This window comes from Acyrthosiphon pisum, chromosome A1 (genome assembly GCF_005508785.2).
Source record: "Acyrthosiphon pisum isolate AL4f chromosome A1, pea_aphid_22Mar2018_4r6ur, whole genome shotgun sequence".
NCBI classification, from domain to species: Eukaryota; Metazoa; Arthropoda; class Insecta; order Hemiptera; family Aphididae; genus Acyrthosiphon; species Acyrthosiphon pisum.
Genome location: NC_042494.1, coordinates 100,613,107 through 100,639,726, shown reverse-complemented (window position 1 = coordinate 100,639,726; position 26,620 = coordinate 100,613,107). Strand labels below are relative to the sequence as shown.

The window sequence follows — 26,620 nt, the reverse complement described above, 5'->3', positions numbered from 1 at the left end:
CCCTCAAAATAATGAAATGACGAGCAAAAATTAATGTCGGCTCGAGGGAGGTAAATTTGGGATAACGGTGACCGTCCAACACTCCGCGTGATAATAATTAAAATATAGTAAAAAGTTATATTTGCTGGAAGTCGAACAATATCGCGACGAGAGACACCCTGTGGCCTCTATATATATATATATATCTTATATATAATAGTATATACGTACAGTATGCATTACTGCATTAGCAACGTGTATATATATATATATATGTGTATTATAGCAAGATTCTAGTGGCTAGCACTATATGTATATGGGCGCACTCGGCAGGAGGGGATGAGCACAAGACGAATATCCCTTTTTCATTGGAAAAGTTATGTGGATGGATACGGTGTGTGTATAGCAGGTATATATATATATATATGAGCGGGTTTAGGGGGGGGGGGGAGTAGGCCAAGTTATATATATATATCGACCACACACCCTGCAGCAACTATTCCATCCATACGTTGTCCCTTTCTGGACGGAGTTAGGGGTGCAGGCTTCGGTGTCGTTATCTAAATCGCCGGGGGTTGTTATTAATTGGCGGTGGCGGCGAGACGTAGTAGTCGTAGCAGTCGTCGTAGTTAATAGAATATATTCAGTCAGTCTTTATAACTAAGTATTAATTTCCTCGGTCGCAGAGTACTGCGTCACTCCATCATCCCCTCCTATCGCTCACGAGCCGTGGTATTTACACGCTAGTGCTGTAAAACCATAATACTAAATAAAGTACACAACGTGTAAACAAAAACAATATTATAATATTTATAATAACGACGATGATGTTATTATATTATGTGACGACGGACGGAATATTGTTATTATAACCGTACCGGGCGTTGTCACATTCGGACGTGCGTATTATTATGCAGTTTTATTATTACGATATTAACTTCGTCATGCGGTGTAGGATGGTCGTCTTGATCGCGTTCACCGTGGTCATCGGCTGGTGGCCGGCCGTGGCCGTGGCTTGGAACACCGACAGACTGTACGGCACGCGAATGCGGGCCCGGCTGACCGACGTGGCCGTGTGGCGGAACCGCGCGTACGCTTGCTGGCCCAGGGCTGACGCTTCACAACCGGTTACCCTGTTAGAACTGCCGTGGCCGGAAACCATCGACGAACAATCGCAACAACCATCGTCGTGGACGCCTAGCAGACCGTTTTACGCTGATCAACAAGTGAGCACTCCTATATTATGTGTTATTATTGTACCTACCTATTTATTATTAACCTAATAATTACGTCATGGTTACGAGTTAAGTGGTGTTCTACAAATCTAAGTTATTGTAGCGCTCGAGCAACGTCACTGCGAGTCGTATACTAACATTGTCACATTTTATCTTAATATTACATTTTATATAATATTATATCCCTGGTTTTTTCTAACTCTGAAAAGTATATAAATTTTCGTTAACGTACCGCCATTACAATCTTTATTTGAACATTTCCATTTCATTAATCCGTCTCTGCGTTGTCTTACAGATGAATATTTAAAATTATTTAATAATGTTAGGTCTTTTCCGCGTTCCGAATAAATAAATTCAAAGTTTTCCATTATCAACACTATTACAACGAACAACTGAATTTGAAGACAGCTTATCCATTTACAATTACGACTATAAGCAATTTTAATAATTATTTACAGTACGATATCGGCTCCGTAAACCACGATATCGTTTTGAATATTATATTTATCGCTTGTATACAATACGATATGAAAAATTAAAATAGACGACAACGCCGCTTGAAAAATCGTTTGAAATCGTTTGAATATAACGTATAAAATATAATTTCTTTGATCTGCCGTTAATCGTTCGAACACATGTTACCAAAAAGGTAAAACGTTCACGATCGAATGACACCAATATAATATTATATTATAATGTACATACTACATACTATAATATAGACATATAGTATATATTATTATGATGTAACCGCTATGATGTTAATATTTAGATAATGTAACATTATCCGTACCATTAAACATAAGCCTAATGCCTATGCATAACAATAATAGTGACCATTAAACATTTTTTTTTCATTTTTTACACTACGTCTTGGGGTAGAAATGATCTTCAGTTTATATGAGTAATTTGCCGCAACACTGAGTTTTTATATTTATTTTTCTTTCGCAATCAGAAGCAGAATTCTTGCCTTAAAATGTTGATGCGTATACATACCACCGAGGCACCGAATAAACTGAATAAATTGTCTTATATATTTTATGTTTAAAGTTTAGAGGAGTGATGGATTAAAATATTATAGCTGTAAGTTGTTAGCAGTTGCAAGCACTGCACAAAAGTAGTTGTTATCCTCTATTCCATTTATCTCAATACTAAATAAGGCATACCTACCAGGTACCTACTAATTCATAAAAACTATTTATTCGATATCCGATTTAGCAAAATAAATAAACAATTTTTAAAAGTATTCAGATTCCGATAGTGAAATTAAAATATCGACCGTCATACTAAAAAATATGTTTGGAAACATTCATTTCAAAATCACAAAATTCAGAGTTGTAATTGACAATTATTAATATATAGGTATTATAGAAGAGTATAGTGAACTTAAATATGTGGATCAACCCGTATAATCAATTTTTTATCCTTCAATTGTCCCTATATACATAATAAAATACAATATATATTATATTATGTCGATGAGGTAGGTATATAATATATAACAGCGAAAGACTAACGGGTCACGTGCATTTTTTCATTCTGTCCTGCGACTGGACTGGTGAGTACATAATATAATATATATATTTACAAATGCGCCGTATTGTATAGTGTGTAAATCCGTCGACGAGCGTGTTCTTGTTATAGGTCAAATATAATATGTAACGTTCAATATTGGCATACCTATATATATTATATATAATACTCGTTCCGGCCGCGTGTCGTGAACTTTGATCCGATAGTCTTTTCTCATTCTGTCCAGTTAATAGTTGACCTTATTTTGTTATTATCTCTCTCTTTGAGCTCGTTTCTCTCTCCCCGCTGTTAATCGGTATAATATTATTATACGCGTATAGTGAACCTACGTGCATATAATGTTATATAGTCGTACTGTATACGCACACAAAAAAATACAATGACATACGATATGCCACCGCAGTAGTACCTAATCTTATGTAGTTCGATCGCGTACACAACAACAACAATATGGTTGTATACAACGTGACTCTCGTTTTTCGTGTCGTTGTTATTGTTATTATGTCCTGCACCAGCTGGAGACGACTACGACGACATACGTTTTCGCCGTCATTTGTTTTTAAATCAAAACTCGATTTCTACAAAAATATCACTATAGTATAATATAATATAATATTATTGTATAATATACAGCTCGCTCTTTTTATATATTTTAGCTTTTTTCTTTTACGAAACCTTCAAAGAACTACGGCACAACCGAATCGCATTATATTATAATACGCTGCGAGTTGGTCTTTTGTTTTTATTCATTTTGCTCCGAAATATCTCGCGGAACCCGACTGCTAAACTTTAACTGGAAAATGAAAAAAAACAACAACAATATATTTTCGCCTATTAGCGTAGTCTTCCCGCGACTAAAGGGGAAAAAACTCATTAAAAAGTTCCGAATTAGTTGGAACGATTTTCTCGATTGCTTATAATATTGTTATTTTTTCATTGCCATTATAATATATTAGCTGTCGTTTGTTTTTAAACATCGCACGATAAGTCTGGCGCTTGGAGTAGAAAGATGCTCTACCGTTATAATAATAATAATAATAATATAAGCTTAGCATGCGGCGAATAACCTACCTATATATATATATGCAGCGCACCAGCGACAGGTATACATAAAAAACTATGCACGATCGTAATAAATTCATGAAAAATAACCACCACGATTAGTGAAATATTCGTGTAGACGCACTACACGGACTAAGATAAACGAAAATATCCGTGGTAATGGATAATTATTTATTGTTAATTATATAGTTTCTGTTATACTAATTTGTTTTGTTTTGAGTGCACTGCAAACGTCATTATAATCAATTTTTTTTTAATGTAAATTATACATAAATAAATAAATGATATCATGTTGGTTTTCATAACTATATACAGATTGGCTTTGGTTTATAATTATAGTTGTTATCGAAAATCCGTCACCAGTAAACTCGAAGGCTCGAATCACATGGACAAAATATGTGATTGTTATAACTTTAAAAGCATCACCCACATAATATATATAGTGTCCGTGTATACTTGTACAGCCAAAACCAGAAATGCACAAATACGGCTTCCGGGTTGACCCCTCAGACCATGGATACGAGTGTTCGACATCTGCGAGCATGGTGTTTCGAATGCGTCAGAGCGTGACGTCAAGGACGGTGTCTGTTTACAAGACAACAAAGTGAGGCCTGAGCACGAACTTTTCGTGCAGGTCGACGGCCCCTTCCGGTAGTTCTGAAAAACTAGGTTTCAGCTTTTGATCTGCGTGAAATTATTCGGCTATAGGATTTCGCTTTATTGTACTTGATGTTAACTGCAGGCATTGTGTTAGCTCAAGTATAAACTATATAGTCGATGACATGAATTATACCTGGGTTGGAATTGTTTGAGAAATATCGTCGTCTTAAAATCCACATAAAAAAGATTTTAAACGGATAACTACTATAATTGAATACATTTATTTCACACGCGTCTCACCTACCAGAAATATAACTGCGCTTATTTATTTTATTGTTAAACTCGTGAAATGCGACTTCCGGAAAGACCCCGCCGACCAGGAGCGTGACAGTCTCGATCATATTGTTCCGGTTTGCGTTTGGTGTACAGCGCGGAGTCAAAGACGGCGAAGAACGATTCAGTACGGACAATTTATTCATATGGTTAAACACCGTGGGACGGCCCTTAATGTAAGAATCTTTAAGGTCTCTTAACTTTAATATTGGTTTATTAAGTACCTACGTTTGGTATATACACTATGATAATACGCGTGCCTGTAGTTCATGTGCCATGGGTTCCATGCTGAAAATGTCATGTTAAAATAATGTTAGAATGTTATATAAATGTAATTCAACAAAGTACTTAATCTACTATCTAGTATACTTATTACTTACTACTCACTATATTATAGAGAAACGATGAGACAAATTGCGCAATGAGTCAGATACTTCAGAATATATTATTATACATACAGAACATATTAATAACATATATATTATAATGTCTTGAAATTTGTTTATGCGCACAGCCATTATCTAAATTGCACCACGCGTACTGTAGAGAAAAAAGCGTAATAATTTACATAAAACGAATTTGTATTCTCCGACGGCGATCTTATATATACCACCTAAGTCGGGGATGTGACGTATACTATATATATATATTATATATACACTTATAAGTATCAAAAGTCCCACTTTGGGCGCTGAAATATATATATATATATATAATACACATGTTAAGGCATACATATATCGTGGCTTACAAAATAATATATATATATATACAGACGGACGTGGACCGAGTCGAACAGTATTACGCGAGCGTACAGTCTATTAACGTAATAAAATCGCGATGTCGTTAACTACACATACGTCGTATACATATTATATACATATGATACACTGCAGTTGTGACTCGCGTGTGAGTGTATTCCAACGATATGTATAGCACTTACATCTACGGTCCTACCCGTCGTGTATATATATATATAAATTCAAAAGTCGTCAAAGTAATTTCTCAGTCTGCACGCGTACCTATACTGTTCACGGAAAACAATGTAATTTTAAACCGATATAATACTGCAGGTATATAATATGTATGTATATAGTCGCATAGAGTTGTAAACTCAAAGTAAAAGGTACCGCCGCTGCTGTACAGTACTTTCCCGGGACCTCGTCCGACTTTACTCCGATATACCTATACATATATAGACTATACGTCTATACGTCTACATACATATTGTATTACTTAGATCCAATGATCTAACGAATTTTCCGTCCGTGGACCAAAGTAGTTTAATATAACTTTCCCATGTATAGTGCACGCTTACACACACATACACACACACACACGTGCAATTGCAAAGATATTGGGTCCAAAATAAATAATTATTATTTTCAGCATGTTCGTCGTCAAAATCGATTTCTTGCCGTTGTCAAACGCGCGTACCAGTATGTATATTATATAAGCTTACCTAACGAGTAATGACGAATCTTGCACGGTTTCAGGAACCCTCCATACCCTCCACCCCAAGTCACAACCCCACCAACTAAAGTTCGATCGCAAGAGACAGCTAGCCTCCTAACATGACAGAGTGCTGTTATTGTTGAAGTTTGATAGATCTTAAACAAATGTAAAAAAATAATTAAAACGATTGTTTCTATTAGAAAGGGAGCTACTGACGATCTGACCTCATCAATTTTAGCTTCCTTGACATTGTTATAGCTAATAGAATCGGGCCTGCTGAATACGATATAAAATTCAGTTGATTTGTAAACGCGCTGGGGGGGATGGGGGGATCTCAAAAATCAACAGACTTTAATCCCTCATCCACCAACACCAACACCAAATTTTTTAAATAATTTATTATTTAAATGATGTAATAAAAAAATCAACTGATGAAAATTTAGAGTTTAACATGTACAAAACAATACAATTATAAAATTGTTTATAAATTGCTTAGTTTATACAATTTATAATTGTTTTTATATGTTAGAACCTGAATTTTCATCAGCCAATTTCTTTATAACATAATTTAATTATTTTAAGTCATTTGGTGTTGGTGGCTGAGGTGCTTAAGTCAGTCGATGATTATGATACCCCCTCCTCCCTAACCCGAATCAGCCGAATTTATTATCGAATTCAGCAGGCCCGATTCTATTAGCTATAAAAATTTCAAGGAAGCTAAAATAGGTTAGGTGAGATGAAATAGCTGTGACATCAAACCGTCAGTAGCGCCTAGACTAATTTATTATGATGGTATTTATACAATTATTTACTGTAGTATTGTCAATTTTTGTTTTCTCTGTTATATACCTATTGCATATAAAAAGTGACATTTGGATTATTACAATATTATTGGTACTATACAATAAAGTATAGTTGTATAATGAGTCTGCAGGAACTGCAAATATTGGAGCTACCTGCAGTTATCACGGCTCTTTGATCGCAGTTTTGTTATTAGGGCTGTACAGCAACCCTCTGCAGATAATATATTATATTATGCGTCCTCGCGAAACGTTTCGCTTAGTTGCGCCTATAGATATCGATATTAACCCTCTTCAATCGTGGTACGCGATAAGTCGATAATTAAGTCGATAAAATATATACCTCTATAATACTTAATATTATAGAATATCACCTATACACCTATACACATGATACCCGTTCGTCTTAATATTATAATATAAACACGTGTTCGTCATTATACATAATATTATATGGACGGTCACGCGGACCCGGAGTTGGATATAAAGCGTAATATACAACGTACGCAGTAAGTGGTCGCTACCGCTGCCCGTAATATTATATTATGGCGGGTATTGGGGTTACACCCCGTCGTGTACGAGGAAAGAATGTAAAAAAGAAACGCAGTTTTCGGGACCCACATTTTTATAATCGACCGTGACGTACCCGACATTTTAATATTTATATACATGTATAAATATATAATATTATAAGGATGTATATTATATAAAGGTACAAAACGGTCGGTCGGACGGTCTTTGTGCGGAGAGAAGACTACGCTGCACGCGTATTATTATATTTTAGGACGTGTAGGGAGAGTAGTTGTGCGCGCCAAAAACGATTATTATTACATCGGCGTAATAAAGATGATGATGTTATTATTATTACGCCACCCACTGCCGCCGCCGCCCGCCGCCGCCCGCCGCCGTAAGCGAATAACTAAACTGCGAGAGATACGCCACTGCCACACCCTCCATCTTCCACCCACCGTTTTAAATATATATATATATATATAAAAATATTTATTATGTGTGTGTGTAATATTACGTTTATCGATTTTGCTGTATTCGCAGTATTATTTTTTGTGTTTTTCTCGTTAATTTTTTCACAACGGATGACGACGCGCGCCGTTATAAACATATTATTTTCGAGTTTATTACACTATCATTATTTTTTACTCGAATTTATTTATTGTGTGTACCATCGTTTTTCCGCTTTGACGGACACGCCGCAACACACAAACACACATATTGTGCGCGCGTTTCAGAGTTTGAAAAATACATCGTCGGGCGAAAGATCATTGAAGTTTTATACCTGTATAGGCTATATAATAGCGAATATTGCAGGGGTCGTTTATAATCTCAGGGTTCGGAATGAAGAACAAACATTTTCGGAGAATTCACAGTATATTTTACAATATAATATACTCAATGATAAAATTTAGGGCGGTACGATGATTTCATATAAAACCATTTTTATTTTCATGTCATTGTTAGTCAGCTCGGCAAACCCAAAATCGGTCGTCCAATATTTCTTTAAAACAGGTGCTTACTGCTTACTGTTTTACTATATTAATAATTATTATACCTCCATATACGTACATATTATATATGATATAAGTATATCGTATCAGCCATGTGTATTTATTCAAAGACTTTATTCTGTATTGTCATTGCGAGTTTTTCAAAAACTTTATCTACCGTAGTTTAGTAAGTGTTGCAAAATCATCCTCCTTATCATAGCGTAAGACGTTAGTATATGTTTTGCGTTCAATTTTCACATTGAATATGCGCGTGAAACTTTTTGAACTTATTCACCGCCCCGAAAAGTTTAATCAAAAAAACGTGTAAACACAAACGCACCGCACGAGATCTGCCACAACAGCAGGTTCGTTTAAAACCTGCACTCCGGTTGATGAAACGTTTTCCGGCCCGGTAATGGAGTATATCACCAGAATAGGCACGATAATAATAGCGTGTGCACAGGCCAATTTCGGATGAAAAGAATAATACAGACTGTGGAATAATACAGTCGTACATATAAAAATAATATATTAGCGTCTCTCCAAAGTCACCAGAACAGCTTTAACGTCTCGTAGAAAATACAAAAGAAAACCGCCCAAACTGCAGAGAACGAGGATCAGTATGGCAAATCTACCGCTGCCACACATTCAAGTGTTCCTGTATATTTATTCACATTAGTCGTACAGCGTGTACGTACGTGTTGGATATCACATTAATGACACACATATATGTGTAGGTAACATACCTTTGCCATATCACATACAATATGGTATGCATATCACACCAATGATGAATACGTGCAGCGTGTATAAAACGTAGAAAAATTGTTAAAAAAAAAAATATATAATATCCAAACAATTGATCCGCCAAAAATATGAAAGGAAACTTGAAAACCAAAACACCGTTGATATTGTTCAGTAATTAAGATTATTATTATTTGCAGATAGATTGTAGCAGGTTGGATCTCATTCCAGCTTTATTTTCGGTGGATCACATCAAACAAGTAAAATATGTAACTCTATAAACCATGTTTAAATATATTATTTTTTTTATTGGTAACTTTCCACGGCATCTATTTCCATTGGACATAACATTGATATTGGATTAAAATTAGGTTATTTTACAAAAATAATTAGACTATACAATTGTATTAAACATTTCGATGGTTTAATTCAAAAATGTTGTATATGTGAAAAATAACGTTTTTACACTAGAGCCAATTAAAATCTTTAAATTTTGTACCTATATATTATATTATTCTCGAGTCAGGAAATTTTACAGGAAAGGATCGTTTTTAAATGTCACGTCGACAATAATAATAATAATAATAATAATTGATATTACTTATAAAAAAATATCATTTTGTATGACACCCGTACACGACAATATATACTTCCTATTTATAATATATTGTACCTACATCCGTATAATGTACATATATACATATATATATCATTGATTTTGTCGCCAACCGATTTGCATTCCGAACGTGTGCATGCATGACGAACGACGTCAACAGCGACGTATATAATATATTATTTAATATTAAATATAAATACCTATACAATATTATTGTGATTATCATATTTATCGTGTTTTAACATTTAAAACCACATTAAATGAAAAAAAATCGCGGGAAAAAGTTCACAAACCTTAAATTCCGAACAGTAGAAAAAATACATTAATATAAATAACTAAGCTGTATAGTATGGTCGTACGGAAATTTAGTGTGGAAAACCGTAAATAATTAGATAAAAATATTTACTATTACTATGATTAAATGCCTAAGATTGGCTATACTGCTAGTGTATAAGACAATGAAGTGAAAGGTACGATATTATGTTATATTATACTTATGTACATATACAAGCGATAAGAACATTCCCGAAAACTCTACCACTTTAACCCTGCCCACCAATTCTTGTTGAAATCGTCGGGTTTGACTGCCGCACCCAGTAGAAATGTTTTTATTTTATTTTCAATTTTGTACCCTGTATGGCAGTACCCACAAAAATTAATTATTCATGAATTAAAAATACATATTTAAATTAATATTTTTAATACAATGTAATAACTAATAAGATAGCTTAGATAGCTTTAATGTGAACTGATAACTGCAGATGACAGACAACTGTAGTACGTTATCAACCTTTTTGATATGACGACCCTCAAACAAAATTCTTTTTACGTTGTTATACTATTATAGGTTCTAGAATTCTAGTACAATTTATTATATAAGCTTTTAAAATATAATATAATTTGTATGTAATATGTTATATATAATATGCTTGTGAAACATCAAAACGATTTCGTGACCCATTGGTTGGGAAACATTGATTTATAAAATATTTAAACGGTATAGATTCTACGGGAAGCTAAAAATGCTCCCCCAGAGACGTCTTTTCACTTTTCAGAGTATATTTTTCTTCGATATAGTAATTATTAATAATTATGATAGTAAATATAATATGCGTTTATTTGTTGGTTTTAAAATTGACGTATATGTTTAGTGTGTTGCTATCGAAACAAATTCCTCATTTCCTCGTCAATTGATCTGTTGTAATTTTATTGTTTATAATATTATCGATAAAATAATATAGCTAGAGATACCTATAGTTGCTGTACAGACTATGGGGTGATTATTTTTAATGTACCACTGATTCACGTTCTATCTGTTAAAAATGTCGTGGCTTGCAAACTTTTTTCTATTACACGTTTTTATTCATTATTGTAATCTTATTACATAAATTAATGATAAGTTATGATGTAGGTACAATATGTGGGTAGAGTAAGGAAGTACTGAAGTGGCAGGATGTGGATGCCTGTCGACATTTTTCACCACTTAAACTCAACTTCCCCGAACTGTACAAACAATTTCAAGTGAAAAATATTCTCTTCCGGTACCTATTCGATAACAATAAATAATAATAAAACAGCAATGAAAAAAAATAAACAGTGTTATCGATTCAAAAAAATCGTTTCATTTCAAAATATTATCAAGATGTATACTTTATACAATTATTAACACATGGTATTGCGAACTGCGAATACTGCAGTATACATTTTACGTGTATTATTATTATTATTGTCGTAGTTGACCGATATATCGTATGAGAGTGTACACAGTTTCGCCGCCATTCCGTCGCGTCATCGCCCGCTGCGGTACATAATACAATAATATATTATTATTATTATTATTATTGCATTGTTTTTAGCAGTGCCATTTTCGCTCTCGTTTCCGTATAGCAAGAGAAACGCCTTTAGAGCAATTTATACGACAACCACAACCAAAAAATTATTAAACCATAGTAGATAATATTATATATTATTATAATATTACCTATATGAACAGAAAACTTTCCATACGAGATTCGTGTTTTTTTTTTTTATGCAATATTATCATCATTATCGTTTTCATTCTCAAAGCTCGTCTATAATAATGCTGCTTTATATTTATTATTTTATTATTTGTGCACTACAAAACCAAGCATCGTGGTCTTCGATTTTTAACACGCGCGTGCGCTCGGAAAATGGAAAAAAATGTTTACCACATATAGCGCGTGCTATAGTTTTCCGCGGAGTATGGAAAGTTATTAAACAATAATTAATCATTCAAGTGCGCTGCAATGTTTGCACAGCGCAGCGTATTCCTTTTAAAAAACGCGTAAACCTATATATATAATATGTTATAATGTTATATTATTTATACCGACATTATATTATATTGTATATAATAGGTTAGGTATCCCGCGAGCAATATTTTACTACACGGATAAATGATTACGATGCCAGTGCACCGTTCTAGAAGTGAAAAACCTACTCGAAACACGCTATATATACTTGTAAAATATGTAGGTGGGTACTTGCTCTGTCTTAAAGTTTGATTTTTTTCTACTCGTCGTTACCTACTTGTATTGTGTTGTTCGACATTATTCATGCGTGTTGTTGTGTGTGTTTGTGTAAGTGTACGTATAAATCACTATAGAGAAATTCGTGCTGATTCAATTAAAAATACTTAATAACGTCGAAGTTATTTATTTGATTTTCGTGAACACAATTAAAAATTGCAATTTGCATGTTGCAAAGACTTTATTAGTATAATAATATTCTCATCATCGAATCGTTATATTATATACCTACGTATTATTATCCGTTGCCTATTTTATAATTTTAATTTATCGCTCTTTTGATTAGGAACATTTTATGTAATTTCACCATTAAAACATTGTGCGCACGGTTGCTTGCAATGCCTGCAGTGAGTATAGTGTTTATTGTTTGTACTCTGAAATTGGACAGACACACACTCGTCTTCGAGTACGGCTGAACATAGGCATTTGGTGGATTAGATTTGGTTATCGATGGTTGGAAACTGCAGTATACCTATAAACTCATATATAAATATATACATATATATTATATATATATATGGGTTGTGTGTGTGTTTGTATAATATATAGGATCGAATCGTATTTCGCTGTATCAGACAACATTTCAAAATGGGAAAAAAAATCGAATTATATGAGAAACCGTTCGGCGCACTGGTCATTTAGAAGCACAAACAGCAGGCAGCAGCAGTAGCAGCCGCAGATGGCAATGGAAGATTATAAACGATACATAATATATATTATAATATAATATTATATAGATCGAAACGTCATTATTACATCGATCTTCAAAGAAAAAAAACCGTCGTACACACATTATAGAAAACATATTAATGGAGGCATGGAGAGCTCTTACAAGCTCTCGATCAAAAACAATGATAATACGTTTCGATATGGACCAAACTTTTTTCCTCCGACAAATTCAATCGGATATGGATGATAATTTTTTTTTTTCATCCGATATTTATTTCCTTATTTCGCGTTGTGTATAGGTAAATTCTCATCGTCGTCGTCATTCTCGCCCTCGTCGTTTTCTTTCTTTAATAACCGCCGTTCCAGGTTATTACATAGGTATATTCTAAAAAAAAATTAACGCTTGGAGTAGTATTTATTCTTCTGTTCTTACCCTACAAGCCCGTCGGACGTGTTTTTGGCACGTAGGAAATTATTCGGTGTCTGTTTGAAATGAAAGGATAAAAAAAATCATATTCAATCTTCCGTAACGGTTCGGATGACCACGAGGGAGCCTCAAGGATATGCGTTCGAATCGTTCGATTATTATTACTGTGCTGTAATAATACAAATATTGTTCTAGACGTGGTCACAGTTTTCTGCACGGACATATCTATGGGTATGCCGTATGCAATATACACTATAGTACTATACAGATATATTATATGTATTAGGGCTCGAATATTAATGTATTTATGCAATCAAAATACGTTCTAAAAAGGTCAATAGGATATGAAATTTAATTAATTTTTCAAATATAAATACATCAAATAAAAATTCTATTCTTATTACATATTACGATACGTAATAATATTGTTTTATTCATTAAAGAACTATCTTGATTTAATTAGATGACTATATTATTATGTTTATTATTTGTATATTTTAACACTATTAATTACAAATCATCACTGATTCGGTTGTTAAATTGAATAAATTACCTATGTTGATAAAACGATATTTCTATTCCTATAGGAATACCGATCTTATTGGAGAAAATTTCATACTCGCTATGTTTGAGAGAAAAAGTATTAGGTATACTTCCAACAAAATAGTAAATTCACATAAGACAACAGTATGAAATATTATGTATTAATTTAATTTATTTAATTTGTTCTAGATCAGGATTATTTTTTCTTATATACACATTTGTAATTTTGGCCACCACAAATTCACAACAGCTTGCCTATATTTTGTCCATGAACTCAGAAACGTATTTTGCCGCTTTCCACTCTTAGATAATCGAATATTTGAGGTGATTATAATTTAAAAGTTAACTGTTAAAGGCTTGAGGTAATTACAAAAGTTAATATAAAACTGATTTTGATCAGAAATATGTGTTGCTAAAAATACAGACTAAACCACAAAACACGCGTAACGTCTCGTCAACATGTATTGGATTTTCGTATAATAAAAATAGATATTGTATTAAAAATGATTTAAACTTAAGATATTTTCCGGTATTCCAACTGATGAAATGTTCTCTACATTCTAAAAATAATAATTGACAAATACATACCTATAAGTATTTATTACGAAATATGTAAAATTAAGTACCTATGGCTATATTGCTATGACTCATTGTTACCATATTGATTATAAATATTTATAACAATCATATACAAATCATATCTATTACAAATCATTTGAAACTTACTTATAACTTGCCAAAATTAATTTATCGAGTCACTGTAAAAATATGTATTTACACAATAATCGTAGCCCCGATTAGAACATTATTGCTTGTTGTATAATACATTCAGACAGCGTAGTTTGGTGACATTTTTTCGTTTATACGGTGGGCGCCGCGTTTGTGTCGTTGAGGGTTGTAACCTGAGGCACCATTATTATTAATATACGTGTAAAGCGTTGGTATAATACTATAAAGGTATGCGATGACAATAATACAACAAGACGCGTGTGCAAAAAAACATCCAGTGGCGCTCACTAGGGTGAATGTGGAAAATATTTTCGGGGGTGTCACACGCGTGTACACGTCATGTATGTGTGTAGGTATGTGTGCGTACAATAAAACACGTGTATTAATATATTATGATGAACTGTTGAAAATGATGGACGTAAAATTTGTTTTCAGCTATTTGTTCTTTTTACGCCATAATTGATTACGAGAAAACACTTTTAAACGCTGCACTATATAATATAATATAATAATATTATACCCCGAATCGTTATCCGTTTTTTATATTTCCACTATGACGGTAGCTTTAGATGTTTTTTTTTTACGTAATACCAAAAATATCGCTGTAATACAAAGAAATATAATTCATAACATTTGGGATGCTCGAGTTTTTAGTTTTCATATAATAACAATTACCTAATACATTTTTCGTTTGTTTTGATCTTAGAAATCGCCCGAAACTTTTTGGTTCGATGTTATTTCTCTAAACATAATAATTGTGAACTACGCAATAATGTCCCAACGAACGTCCAACTTACATATTTTTACCGTTAATATTATGTATTATATACCTAGGTACAATAACCGACCGTAAGAATTTTTATTTTGGTTATGGACTACTGGCATTTAAAATGTGTTCACCTTTTGACTATAATATATAGGTAGTAGGTTACTCATCTATATTTTATGCGTATTGTCGTTGAAACTTGCGAGCATTATAATAAGTTATAACTTTAAATCAAGTATACGCGTATAATATTATAACCGTCGTAGTTTTATGGTATTGTTCCTGTTTAAATTCAAACATCCGTGGAGTGGTCGAATTATATTTTATTGGATAATTATGATAATAATATGTGTGGCCAATAGTTTCTTGTACTATATCGATAAAAATGATAAATATTTCACGGGGAAAACTGCTGTCGTAACCCAAGTACACTATATACTGTTGTCGCAACAATAGTATAATGTTATATATACGCTGCAGCGTGGCGTAGACTTTCGTAAGGGAAATAATTCACGGACTGAAAGTCATATTCTGTGCAACGTCGAAGTTTGGAACTTTGCAAGTCATTTGGTTGACTATAAAAAAAACAATCTCTATCCGCGATAGGAGATGACGATATTTATTTAATATTTATTACGTTTGTCGTTTGTTACTATATATTATACACGGTTGTGTGCATAAAATATGCAGTGCGATTTTGCGGACGAGGCGAAATATTATAGTATAGAACGCGATGTTATCTATTGTTATCGATTTAGATAATATATTAACATATTACAATATAATATATTCTAAACTATAATAAATCGACGTACCTACACAATAATATGCATATGATTATATTACACGTTAATGCATTTTAATAATATATAATATAATATGTTCATTGGCGCAAATAGATGGGGGCTTGGAGGACTTAGTCCCCCCACATTTCTGCAAAGTCCCCCAGTTCAAAAGTCAGTAATCAATACTGGGCATATATAATTTTTAGAAAATATTATAGGAGGGGCTTTAGTCCCCCCAAAATAATTTGTCTATTTGCGCCTATGAATATGTTCAATATTAAACAGTAGGTATAATATAGGGTTGTCGCGGTCGATGTAACGATTATTGTATTGATTATAATATGCGAATCGTATAATGATAATGTAATAGTATAATAATAATCTATAGAAGGCGAGCAACAAGTCGTATTATATGCATAATATTATAATAATTCGAACGCTGCCGCGGTCGTGATGTCATTTCAAAACGATTGACTCATAACACTGCAACAATCGCCGTCGTCATTATTATATAGATATTGTATTACATTATTTCAAGTACACTTATCGGTTTAAACTTTAAACGGTTTATTTTATTATAATATTCAAGACGCGTTTTACAATTGAATGATTGTTCCGCGTTCGTTTATCGCAGCAGCAGCCGTATACCTATATACGTCCTATATATACCATAACATTACATATTTCGGTTCTTCGTGGCCCGTTGTCGACAAACCCCCAAGGTGTGCCAATACACAGAGATTGCGCGTAATACCGATTCTTCAAGCATGATCCAAATTCATTGGGACGTGATATTATACACCATCACGGACGGTCGTATAATTTACCACGGACATGAAAAATCGGTGTGCTCCGTTGTTTTATGGTAGTTGCTGTATACTTACTTATATTATAATTCCTGCAAGTCACTGCAGCAGCTGACGTCGCAGCCGATCTAAAAATATAAATCGGTATATAAATCGCACCACGATCTGTAGTATAATATATTTTATAATAATACATAAAATAGTGTTATGTAATTATGCGCGCATCGGTATCGCCGCCGCCTCTCGCACTGCAGGTGTAGGTAATATAATAATAGCCGACATAACGGTACATTATAATCGCCGGCCGACAACTCGTTGAAGATCGTTGTTCTTTCTCTTACTGAAAATTACAATAATTATTGATCGGCGTTTAATCGACCCAAATGATCATAATATACCGAAATGACCGAAAATTGCGTTTGTGTGTGTGTGTGTGTGTGTGTGTGTGTGTGTGTGTGTGTGTGTGTGTGTGTGTACACTATATATAATATATTATACGCATCGTATATGATTTATATTGGGATTGAAGAGTTGAAAAAAAATTATGTACGTGCGTTCATAGTCTCAATCCATATATAACACGCATTATCTACGGGCTGATTACCGGTGTAGGACGGCATAGCTCCAGTTATATTACTATTATTATAATGTACAGCGGCGGCGGCGTGTTTTTCCGCACAGAAAACATAAAACTAAACGGACAGTTTAGAATTACTACAACAATCGCGAGTACGATTACGGTACCTATAATATAATGATATATTTAGTTACGAGTGCGAACGTTAAACGAACCTATACCGAGCTTACGGTTGCGTTTACGGTATATATAATCTTATTATATTATATGCCCAAATGTTGATGTACCTTAAAATGTCTATAAACGGTTCATATTATAATAGCCATCAAAGTGAGTGTTGTATTGCAGGTATTAATAATTAATGTATTACATTACACGGTACCTGTATAGGTATAGATATTGTACTTAATGTAATTTGGAGGTACATTATAATGTATTATAATCTATAATCATAATACTTAATGTATTATACATGTATAATCGTAGGTAAGTACCCTGAAATTAACACCTGGATAATCATTTAGATATGATTATTCACATTTATTTTTTACTGAAGTTAATCAGTTCCAATACAATAAATTATTTTTCTGTGAAATTGTTTTAATACTTACCGTATTAATCATCGTATTATAATAAAATAATCTTTTAGATAATTTACAAATTTACAGTGTAATTATAGGTACCTGCAGGTAGTAATAAATTACCATATCAAATTTGAATAGTTAATTTTATTGGAATGTATATGTATAATCGTATAACCTAAAACAACATTTATTTCGCAGGGTACTCAATCGCCAAGTCCGAGAAACAAAACTCAGTGGATTTATTTCACCCGTCACGAAGAAATAATAAATTAAAAATTGTTTAGTAATAAGTAATAACTAATAACGATAACAATATAATTTCGGTGGGAATTTCGAATTTTTGGCGAACCGTCGACATCGTAGTGGTTCACCGTGCCAGAACCAATACATGCGCTGTGTAGGTTATTGTTATGATAGAAAGATAACTAACTTTGTGAAATATTATAATACCATCGCGGTTAACTGTTCACATAAATGAAACCAGGTTTTTAAATTTTAAATTATAATACATTCATAACTTGACTTCGCCATAACGAAACTATATAGTGTTCAACAACTAAAACGTATAGCAGGTACTTCGAAGTGATTGCAAAATATTTGTATGTTATATTTATAAAATAATCGATTCTATTTGAGTAGTTGTCACATACTTACATATAAAGGAACATTTGTATTCTTCCCAGCGAGATTTGGTAGGTACCTGCTACAACTATACTCGAGCACGAAGGAAAGCTAATCAATCAACGCTGATCCATCGATCACCCCGCAATAAGCTACCGAAGGAACGCCATAAACGACTACCGTGCATTATAATTATAAATAAAGTACGTAATAATATATTTTATAAGAGTAAGTTAAAATCAGTTATCTTATCACAACATAATAATATAATAATATTGTATATTACAATTTATTTTTTAAAACATCTCTCGGACAGCGTTTTGACAATATTTTAAATCGATATACCTAGATATAAGTTTAGTCGTCACATCACTACGTAATCGGTTACAAGTATGTTATAACTTATGAAATATATTATTATTTATTACTTATAATTTATGTAAGTACCACTGATACATATATTTTAAGACGTGACTTTTATAATATAATAATATGCGCATACACCGGGGACTTTTTTGTTCTTTCTCGCCGACTTTCCTACATATTATATTATACTATACCAACCACACCATTACATATTATTATACTCTTTCTTACCGATCTCCCCCCCGCGTCCCGCGTATCGTGCCTTGCGTTTATAGCCAAAGTCGCGGGTGTCGTGGAACCGAATATATTATTATAGCTGCTGCCTCACAAAACGACTTGGGAGCTACGTGCGGGGATCGTAGTAGACTATACGTATAGGTTATAATACTATTATAATATTAATATAATATTATGTACATGGTATTTAATATACGCAAGTAACAACACGCCACGACGACGACCGCCGTTTGCGTTCACCCAGATCTTTTCACCCGCGATGTTAACGAGTTTGTAATAATTTATTATTATTATTATTATTTCGTTTTCTTTGTGCCCGGCTCGCAAACCTATGTTATAATATTGTATGCACACTGCACACATATGTATTGTGTATATAATATATATACTATATATTCGTCCATTCGAAAGTATTGTAACACCACGTCTCTCGGGCGAAATGCGCAGTTTTATTTTATACATTATATTAATAAGTATATACGCTATTAGCTTATATTATATACGTATATTATGCTTGTATATAAACGATATACGTACGGACGACGGTCGTGATACATATAATATGTAATATATGTATATACAGGGTGTTTTTGCCGCGGTCTGTCGTAAACACATGTTTAGTAGGTGGGTAAATTGTGACAGTAGCGCCACTAAGTCTATTGCGACTAACCTCCACGGCTCCACGGCGCCGTAATGTCGTACACAATTTAGGGTCCAGTACTACTATACACTAAGTAATTCACATTTGATTGTTTTATACAATTTAAATATGACATTTGGGCACGTCCGAGTGCTATTACAACTTTTCCCGTTAATGCCATGCACAGTTCTGGTCCGAAACTATATTTTCGAGAACGCGTGGAATGAATATAAAGTATAAACGTAGTCGAAATGATTATGATTTGAAAAAAAGAAAGTCTGGAAAACAGCAGGAGTAATCGACAGGGACACCCTGTATATCTATCTAATGAACGGTGCGAGCGTCTATGTTGATATTTATTATTGCACTATATTATTATTATTATTATTATATCTATGATAATATATCAGCCATTCGGGTCTCTTTTCTATCACTTTTTTCACTAATCTCTCTCTCTCTCTCTTCCGAGCTCGTTTACAACGTCTCCACAACGCCTGTTATGCGAACGCGGCGCCGCACGCAAGGTCGTCAACGGGTTAAAAGTTAAGTCATTTTTTAACGGTCGTTATTATTACAATCGTATATAACACGCGGGCGGACGACTTGTCTATCTCCGCGCGATCGCCTCGGGTCGTTCAGCCGCCGCCGACCACTTCCTCGTCGTCAATATAATCGGCCCCCATAATGTATATATATATATATATATATATATAGTATATACGTGTGATGTTTATAATATATACTCAATAAGAAATATATGTAGGCAGTATTTATACAATATTAATAATATTCTCTTATTAAATGTCATCGTCGAGCTCGTTTTTTAAATAAAATATGTGATCACACTTATATAATATAATATATATATAATATTAAGACTTATATATTAATATAATGAGTAAGTACTGTTTTAATTATTAAAAACAATAATTTGATTTTTTTCTTATATTAAATGTGTTTTAAAGAGATTGGTGGCGTCAGTTTTTTAAGGAGTTCGAATTCGACAATTTTTAAATTGCATGCATGCGGATCTTGTAAATGAGTGTGTACTGTGTAGTAAGTGATCATTGGTGTGTGTGACTGTGTGTAAAAGAAATAGCGGAGCGTTCCCTCACCCGCATTGTACAAGTCATATACAATGAAATAATTGTCCGCCACCGATCCACTTAATATATTAAGATTGAGTGCAAATAATACGTTACTTAATAATTTTATGTAGGTACTATCTTATTTTATATTATAATTTATAATATATAAAAAACCTGGAAAATAACTCATATAGCTAAGTTAATTAGCTAAATATTAAGTACATTATTACAATTATTGTACAAAAAAAACACGGTATTAAATATGCGTTTGCTCATTATTTTAGAATGGCTTACATTTTTAAATACCTAGTCACTCAGATTTGTTTAAAGTATAATATGAGGAAGGAACGCGTGAAATGTAAATGATTTCTTCGAAGATATGCATGTGTTGTGGCTTACGTAACTTGACGGTTGGCACTTCTATACAAATTTAATACCTATATAGAGTATAAACTATAAAGGAAAACGGAAAAAATCGATAATTTTGGGTTTCTAGTTTATATATTACACTTGGCCATAATAATAACTTGCAGTTTTCATATACCTTTTATAATATTATTCAATTATAACATAATATTTTACGTTAAACGAAAGCGAGGTGGGGGGGGGGGGGTATTATGATATATATATGTTTATAAAAATGGCTTTCCACATTCGACATTATTCTGCGCTGTAAATACGAATTCACGTTATAATAATAGTGTGTTTTACAGAACCAACACACGTTTTCTCTCATAATATAAAAACAATAATATAATAGTTTCCCGCAATGTCGACGTGAAACATAATGTATGATAAGCCTTATCAGTTAAGGTTCACCAAGCAGAAATCGTGAATTTAAGAGGGTCAGTAGAGAATAAAGAGGAGAGGGGTGCAGTAAAACGCAATGGTAAAATTACTAAGGTGTTTTTTTTTAGTGATAACTTCTTATGTTGTAGAATATTTTTATTAAATAAGATTTCTAACAAAAAACTAATAAATTAAAGTCTTATTTATTTTATTTCATTAATATTGCAATTTTTAACTTCGTGTACAATCGCTATATAAATAAATGAATGCATAATAATATGGTACGACCATCGTTATTTAATTATCCTTTAATAAAAATGGATATAGAATCATAAATTGTGCATCAAATATTCAACGTGACACCACTGCAGGAGGTGAATTTAAATTTGTAACTATATAAAAGAACCCCATCGACCCGTGCTGTTACATCGACATTTGATACGTGTATATAGGTAAAGGTATACCTATGAAAAAAACATCAACACGGCGATCTGCACTGGGTAGGTCGTATGCGGTCGACATTACTCGGAAGAAACGAATTTTTTTTCGGCAAACGAGCGTTGTATAGTTCACCCCTTATTTAATAATAGTAATAATAATATACGCACTCACCCCCGCCAATCATTATTATATTATTCATCCGCCTCGGTGACGACGCACGTGCAACACTGCAGTCGTTGTATATATTGCGTGAGTATATTATATTATATATACATATATACGAACACATGCAAAATACACATATATATATATATATATTTACCTGCCATATATATATACATACCTGCCACCCGCACACCGGCCGTGCGGAGGCGAAATTCGCGGAGTGCGAGCGTTAACCGCACCGAAATCGATTGGTCGGGAAAATTTCGCAAACTCGAGTTTCACCCCGCGCGTGCTTTACGTGTGCGTGTGTGTGCGTGTGCGCGCTGTAAAAACGGCGACGAAGTTAAAACGCTCGCAAAACGTTGTTTTAACTATATACTATATTATTATATGTGTGTGTGTGTGTGAGTGTGTGTGTGAGCCAGGGGCGGGGGAGTGAGCCGTAGCAGTACACCGCGCACAACTGCCGCCGCCACAGCTCGTTTCCTTTTTTGGATTTAACCTCTGCTGCCCGAGACGCAAACGGTTTTCGCTGTTTTTTTTCCTTCCACCATTATATTATATTTTTATTATTATATATTCTTCGCGTTTCGTATTCGTTTGTGTTCGTACCTATACGACCTGTGTATTACAGCACTGTGAGTGCCCCGGCCATACGCGACGGACACGTTGAGAAACGAATTCAATTCTATTCCGTTATAGGTACCTATATGACGATACCGTATATATACCTATAGGTTACTTTATATAAAGTACGGGTCGTGTCCGAAAATGGTCTTAAATACTTTCACATTTACGTAGGCAGTAGGCAAAAATATATATTTACACACAACACATTTTACGTCGGCGGCGTTATTGTAGTGTCTCGTTTAAAAAACACAAACATGGACAAACAAACTGCGATCTGTACATTATTATTATGTTATTGCTATATTATTTTGTATTATTGTTACACTTTTATCATTATTATTTACATTCGTGGTAAGCGTATGGCATACTGCGGTTCAACTAATTGATAAAGAATACTGCAGATGATCTATACCATTCAATATGATATACATATTTTGTATATCGGTAAAATATCGTTAAAATTTATTGTACTTTACCGTGGTCACATTTGTACGTAGAAATCACAATTTACAAAACACGTAACATAATTTTATGATTTAATATTTAGGTAGAATATACATTATACACTTTATGGGTATCCATTAAAAAAAATAATACAAGCGTTTCTTAATTGCTCTCTGACCTCAACTGCCATAATCTAATAACACGCGACGATGTAAAAGTTCATAAGCAAAATTAAATTTTCGAAAAAATGTCATATTGCGAGAGTTAATTGAGATATTATGACGTTAGTGGCTAAATGTAATATATTTTATTATATTTGGTCCTTTCAGGAGATCACTGATCAACAACGTTTTTAAGTGATTTGTAATGATTTAAATGTCTCGTACCATTTTCAGGAATAAAGGCGGTAGAACATCTGATATATAAATGCCTTATCATTGTATTATTTATATCCGTGGCGGTGAAAAGGTATCATGACGTGTTTTTATCAATGTCATTATTGGTGGATTGGAAATAAAGTAGGCATTTCACTCCTTCTAATTTTAAAAGCAGCCCGACGGAAGGGTTGTTTGTGGGGTTGGCACAACTTACTATCGGGATTTAGATGCTTAAAACATTCATACGATTTTTATTTTTTTTTCTTACATATTTGATATTACAGTTATTTTTATAGATTGATTAAATATATACATACCTGCCTATTATATATTATGCGGTGTATTATGGATTTATTATATGGATTTAGGTGCAAACATCATAATGGTAATTAGTAAAACATTATTAATTTCATATTAATTACCTAATGTAAACTGTATGTATATATTGTACTTGGACTTAAAAATATAAAAACACATGTATTATTAATATCTATTTTAACCAATATAGGAAGAGAGCATACTCCCCCTTAAATCAAAGACAAAAAGGTTACAAGTAGGACAAACATTAATTTTTTTTTATAAAAGTCTGGTTACGATTTTTCCTCTCTTTATATAACTTGAAATGAAGACACTGTTCATTCATATTTGCAAATGCGCCCCGGAGTCGGATCGAAAACTACCGTTGTCGAATGTACGAGAGCAACGAACGAGCGCGCTTCCGAATTATTCTGATATACAGAGGTATTGTTAGAGATCATTATTATATTATTATTTCGACTGCAAATGAACCACACCAACGACCGTACACTTTCAGTATCTTTCGACGGGATCTACCCAATTATTATTATAACCTTAAACCTATATTATAATAGATGAGACGTATATTGTGTATAATATATATACTATATAAAGCACGTTGTTCGAGTTCGAAGGGCATATTGCTATCTGTGAGAAAGTAGTATTATAGTTTGATTATTATTATTGTTATTATTTTGCTGTGTGACGTTTTCACGATGCGCGCACCTTTCGCTCGGCGGCGTTTGATTTGTATAGAATAATAATAATATATTATATTATTTAAATGGGTTTGTTGAGTATATTTCTAGAACCAACTCTCGTGACGACGTCTATTGTAATTACCACGAAACGATAAAAGGCAAAGCCGGCCGAAATCATTTCGGGAGGCGTCTGTATTTTTGCGGCCGCAACAACACAATAATCGCACCTTTATTAATAATAAAAAAATAAAATATATATTTTGATTATTACACTCGCCACTAGCTTAAATATGTATAGTATATATATTTACATAATATATTATAAACTCATTGATCGTATCGGGAGAAAAAAAAAACTAGTTTTCTAGAATATTTTCTTCCTTTTTCTCAGCGCTCTTTTTCTTCTTCTTCTTCGAGCCTAGGTGATAATGTGTAGTATCCCTATATACCTACGCCCTACGGTCTACCTACTTATACTATGTATATACCGAACTACCTATAAATAATGTGTATACTACCAGGCCTATAATACTCGTGCACACTGCGATCGCATCCACCGTGGCTACATTATAAACGCATTTCGACCTTCGATGGCTGTCACGAGACAGATGTTACTCTCGGTGTCCGTGACCCGGTCCTATAAACACAATATTTCTGTAATGATGATTGTGGAGACACACGCACACAAGCATATATACATAAAATATTATATGATAAAATCGTCGATATTGCGTCAGGCATTGTGGGTATTGATCGTACCAAATCGATTTGGCCGACCGCAGAATTTTTTTGATTTTATTAGAAATCTTAAAAAACCTATTTAGAATCACAATATAATAATATATGATGTAAAATATGACATAATATTATACACATAGATTGTATCACATGCAATTAAAATAACTTGAGCCTTTCATGTATCGTACTTAAAATATTTAGTAGAAATCTTCAAAATGTGATGTATTTCAGAAACGCCAATTATATCCTTGGAAGTATGGGGTATACATATAAATAATAATAATAATAATAATATGATGTATTTAAATAAATAAGTTTATATTCATTAAAGTGCGAAAAAAATTTCAAAGAACGATTAAGTACGAATTTAGCATCAGATATTATCCTTTAGGGCTTACTCCTGAAGTATTAATCTTCATTTATATATATATTATATATTTAAGCATTTAACGTATATCTATATATAATATTTATTACTGTATTATTGACTGTAGGTATATAGTAATCCTTTTGAATATTTCGATAAGAACTTTAAAAATTAATTTATCACTATGTTCATTAAAGACCGATAGTAATATTTGTTTCAACTTTATTTTTCATTTATAATAAATGTTAATTTGCTTCTAACCTCATTAATCAACTTCAAAACATTGAATTTATTTTTGTTAAAAAAAAATCTCCGCTTTTTTATGTGCAGAGTATAGTAACTAAAAAAATATTACGTTATGAGTATAATTATTATTATACTAGTGATACATTTAATATTAATATTTTAATATTAAGACCGATACC

The 26,620-nt window shown here is 33.1% G+C and overlaps 1 protein-coding gene across 1 annotated transcript in view; it reads left to right on the top strand.

Annotated features, from left to right (window-relative positions):
- Positions 1–431: 431 nt before the first annotated feature.
- The window catches only part of LOC100575968, a 31,292-nt gene continuing 5,103 nt past the window's right edge, over positions 432–26,620 (top strand). Inside the window, exon 1 of the mRNA XM_003243776.4 lies at positions 432–1,205. Within this exon, the coding sequence (XP_003243824.2) occupies positions 891–1,205 (315 nt within the window). The 5' untranslated portion in view covers positions 432–890. The remainder of the gene's footprint in view (positions 1,206–26,620) is intronic.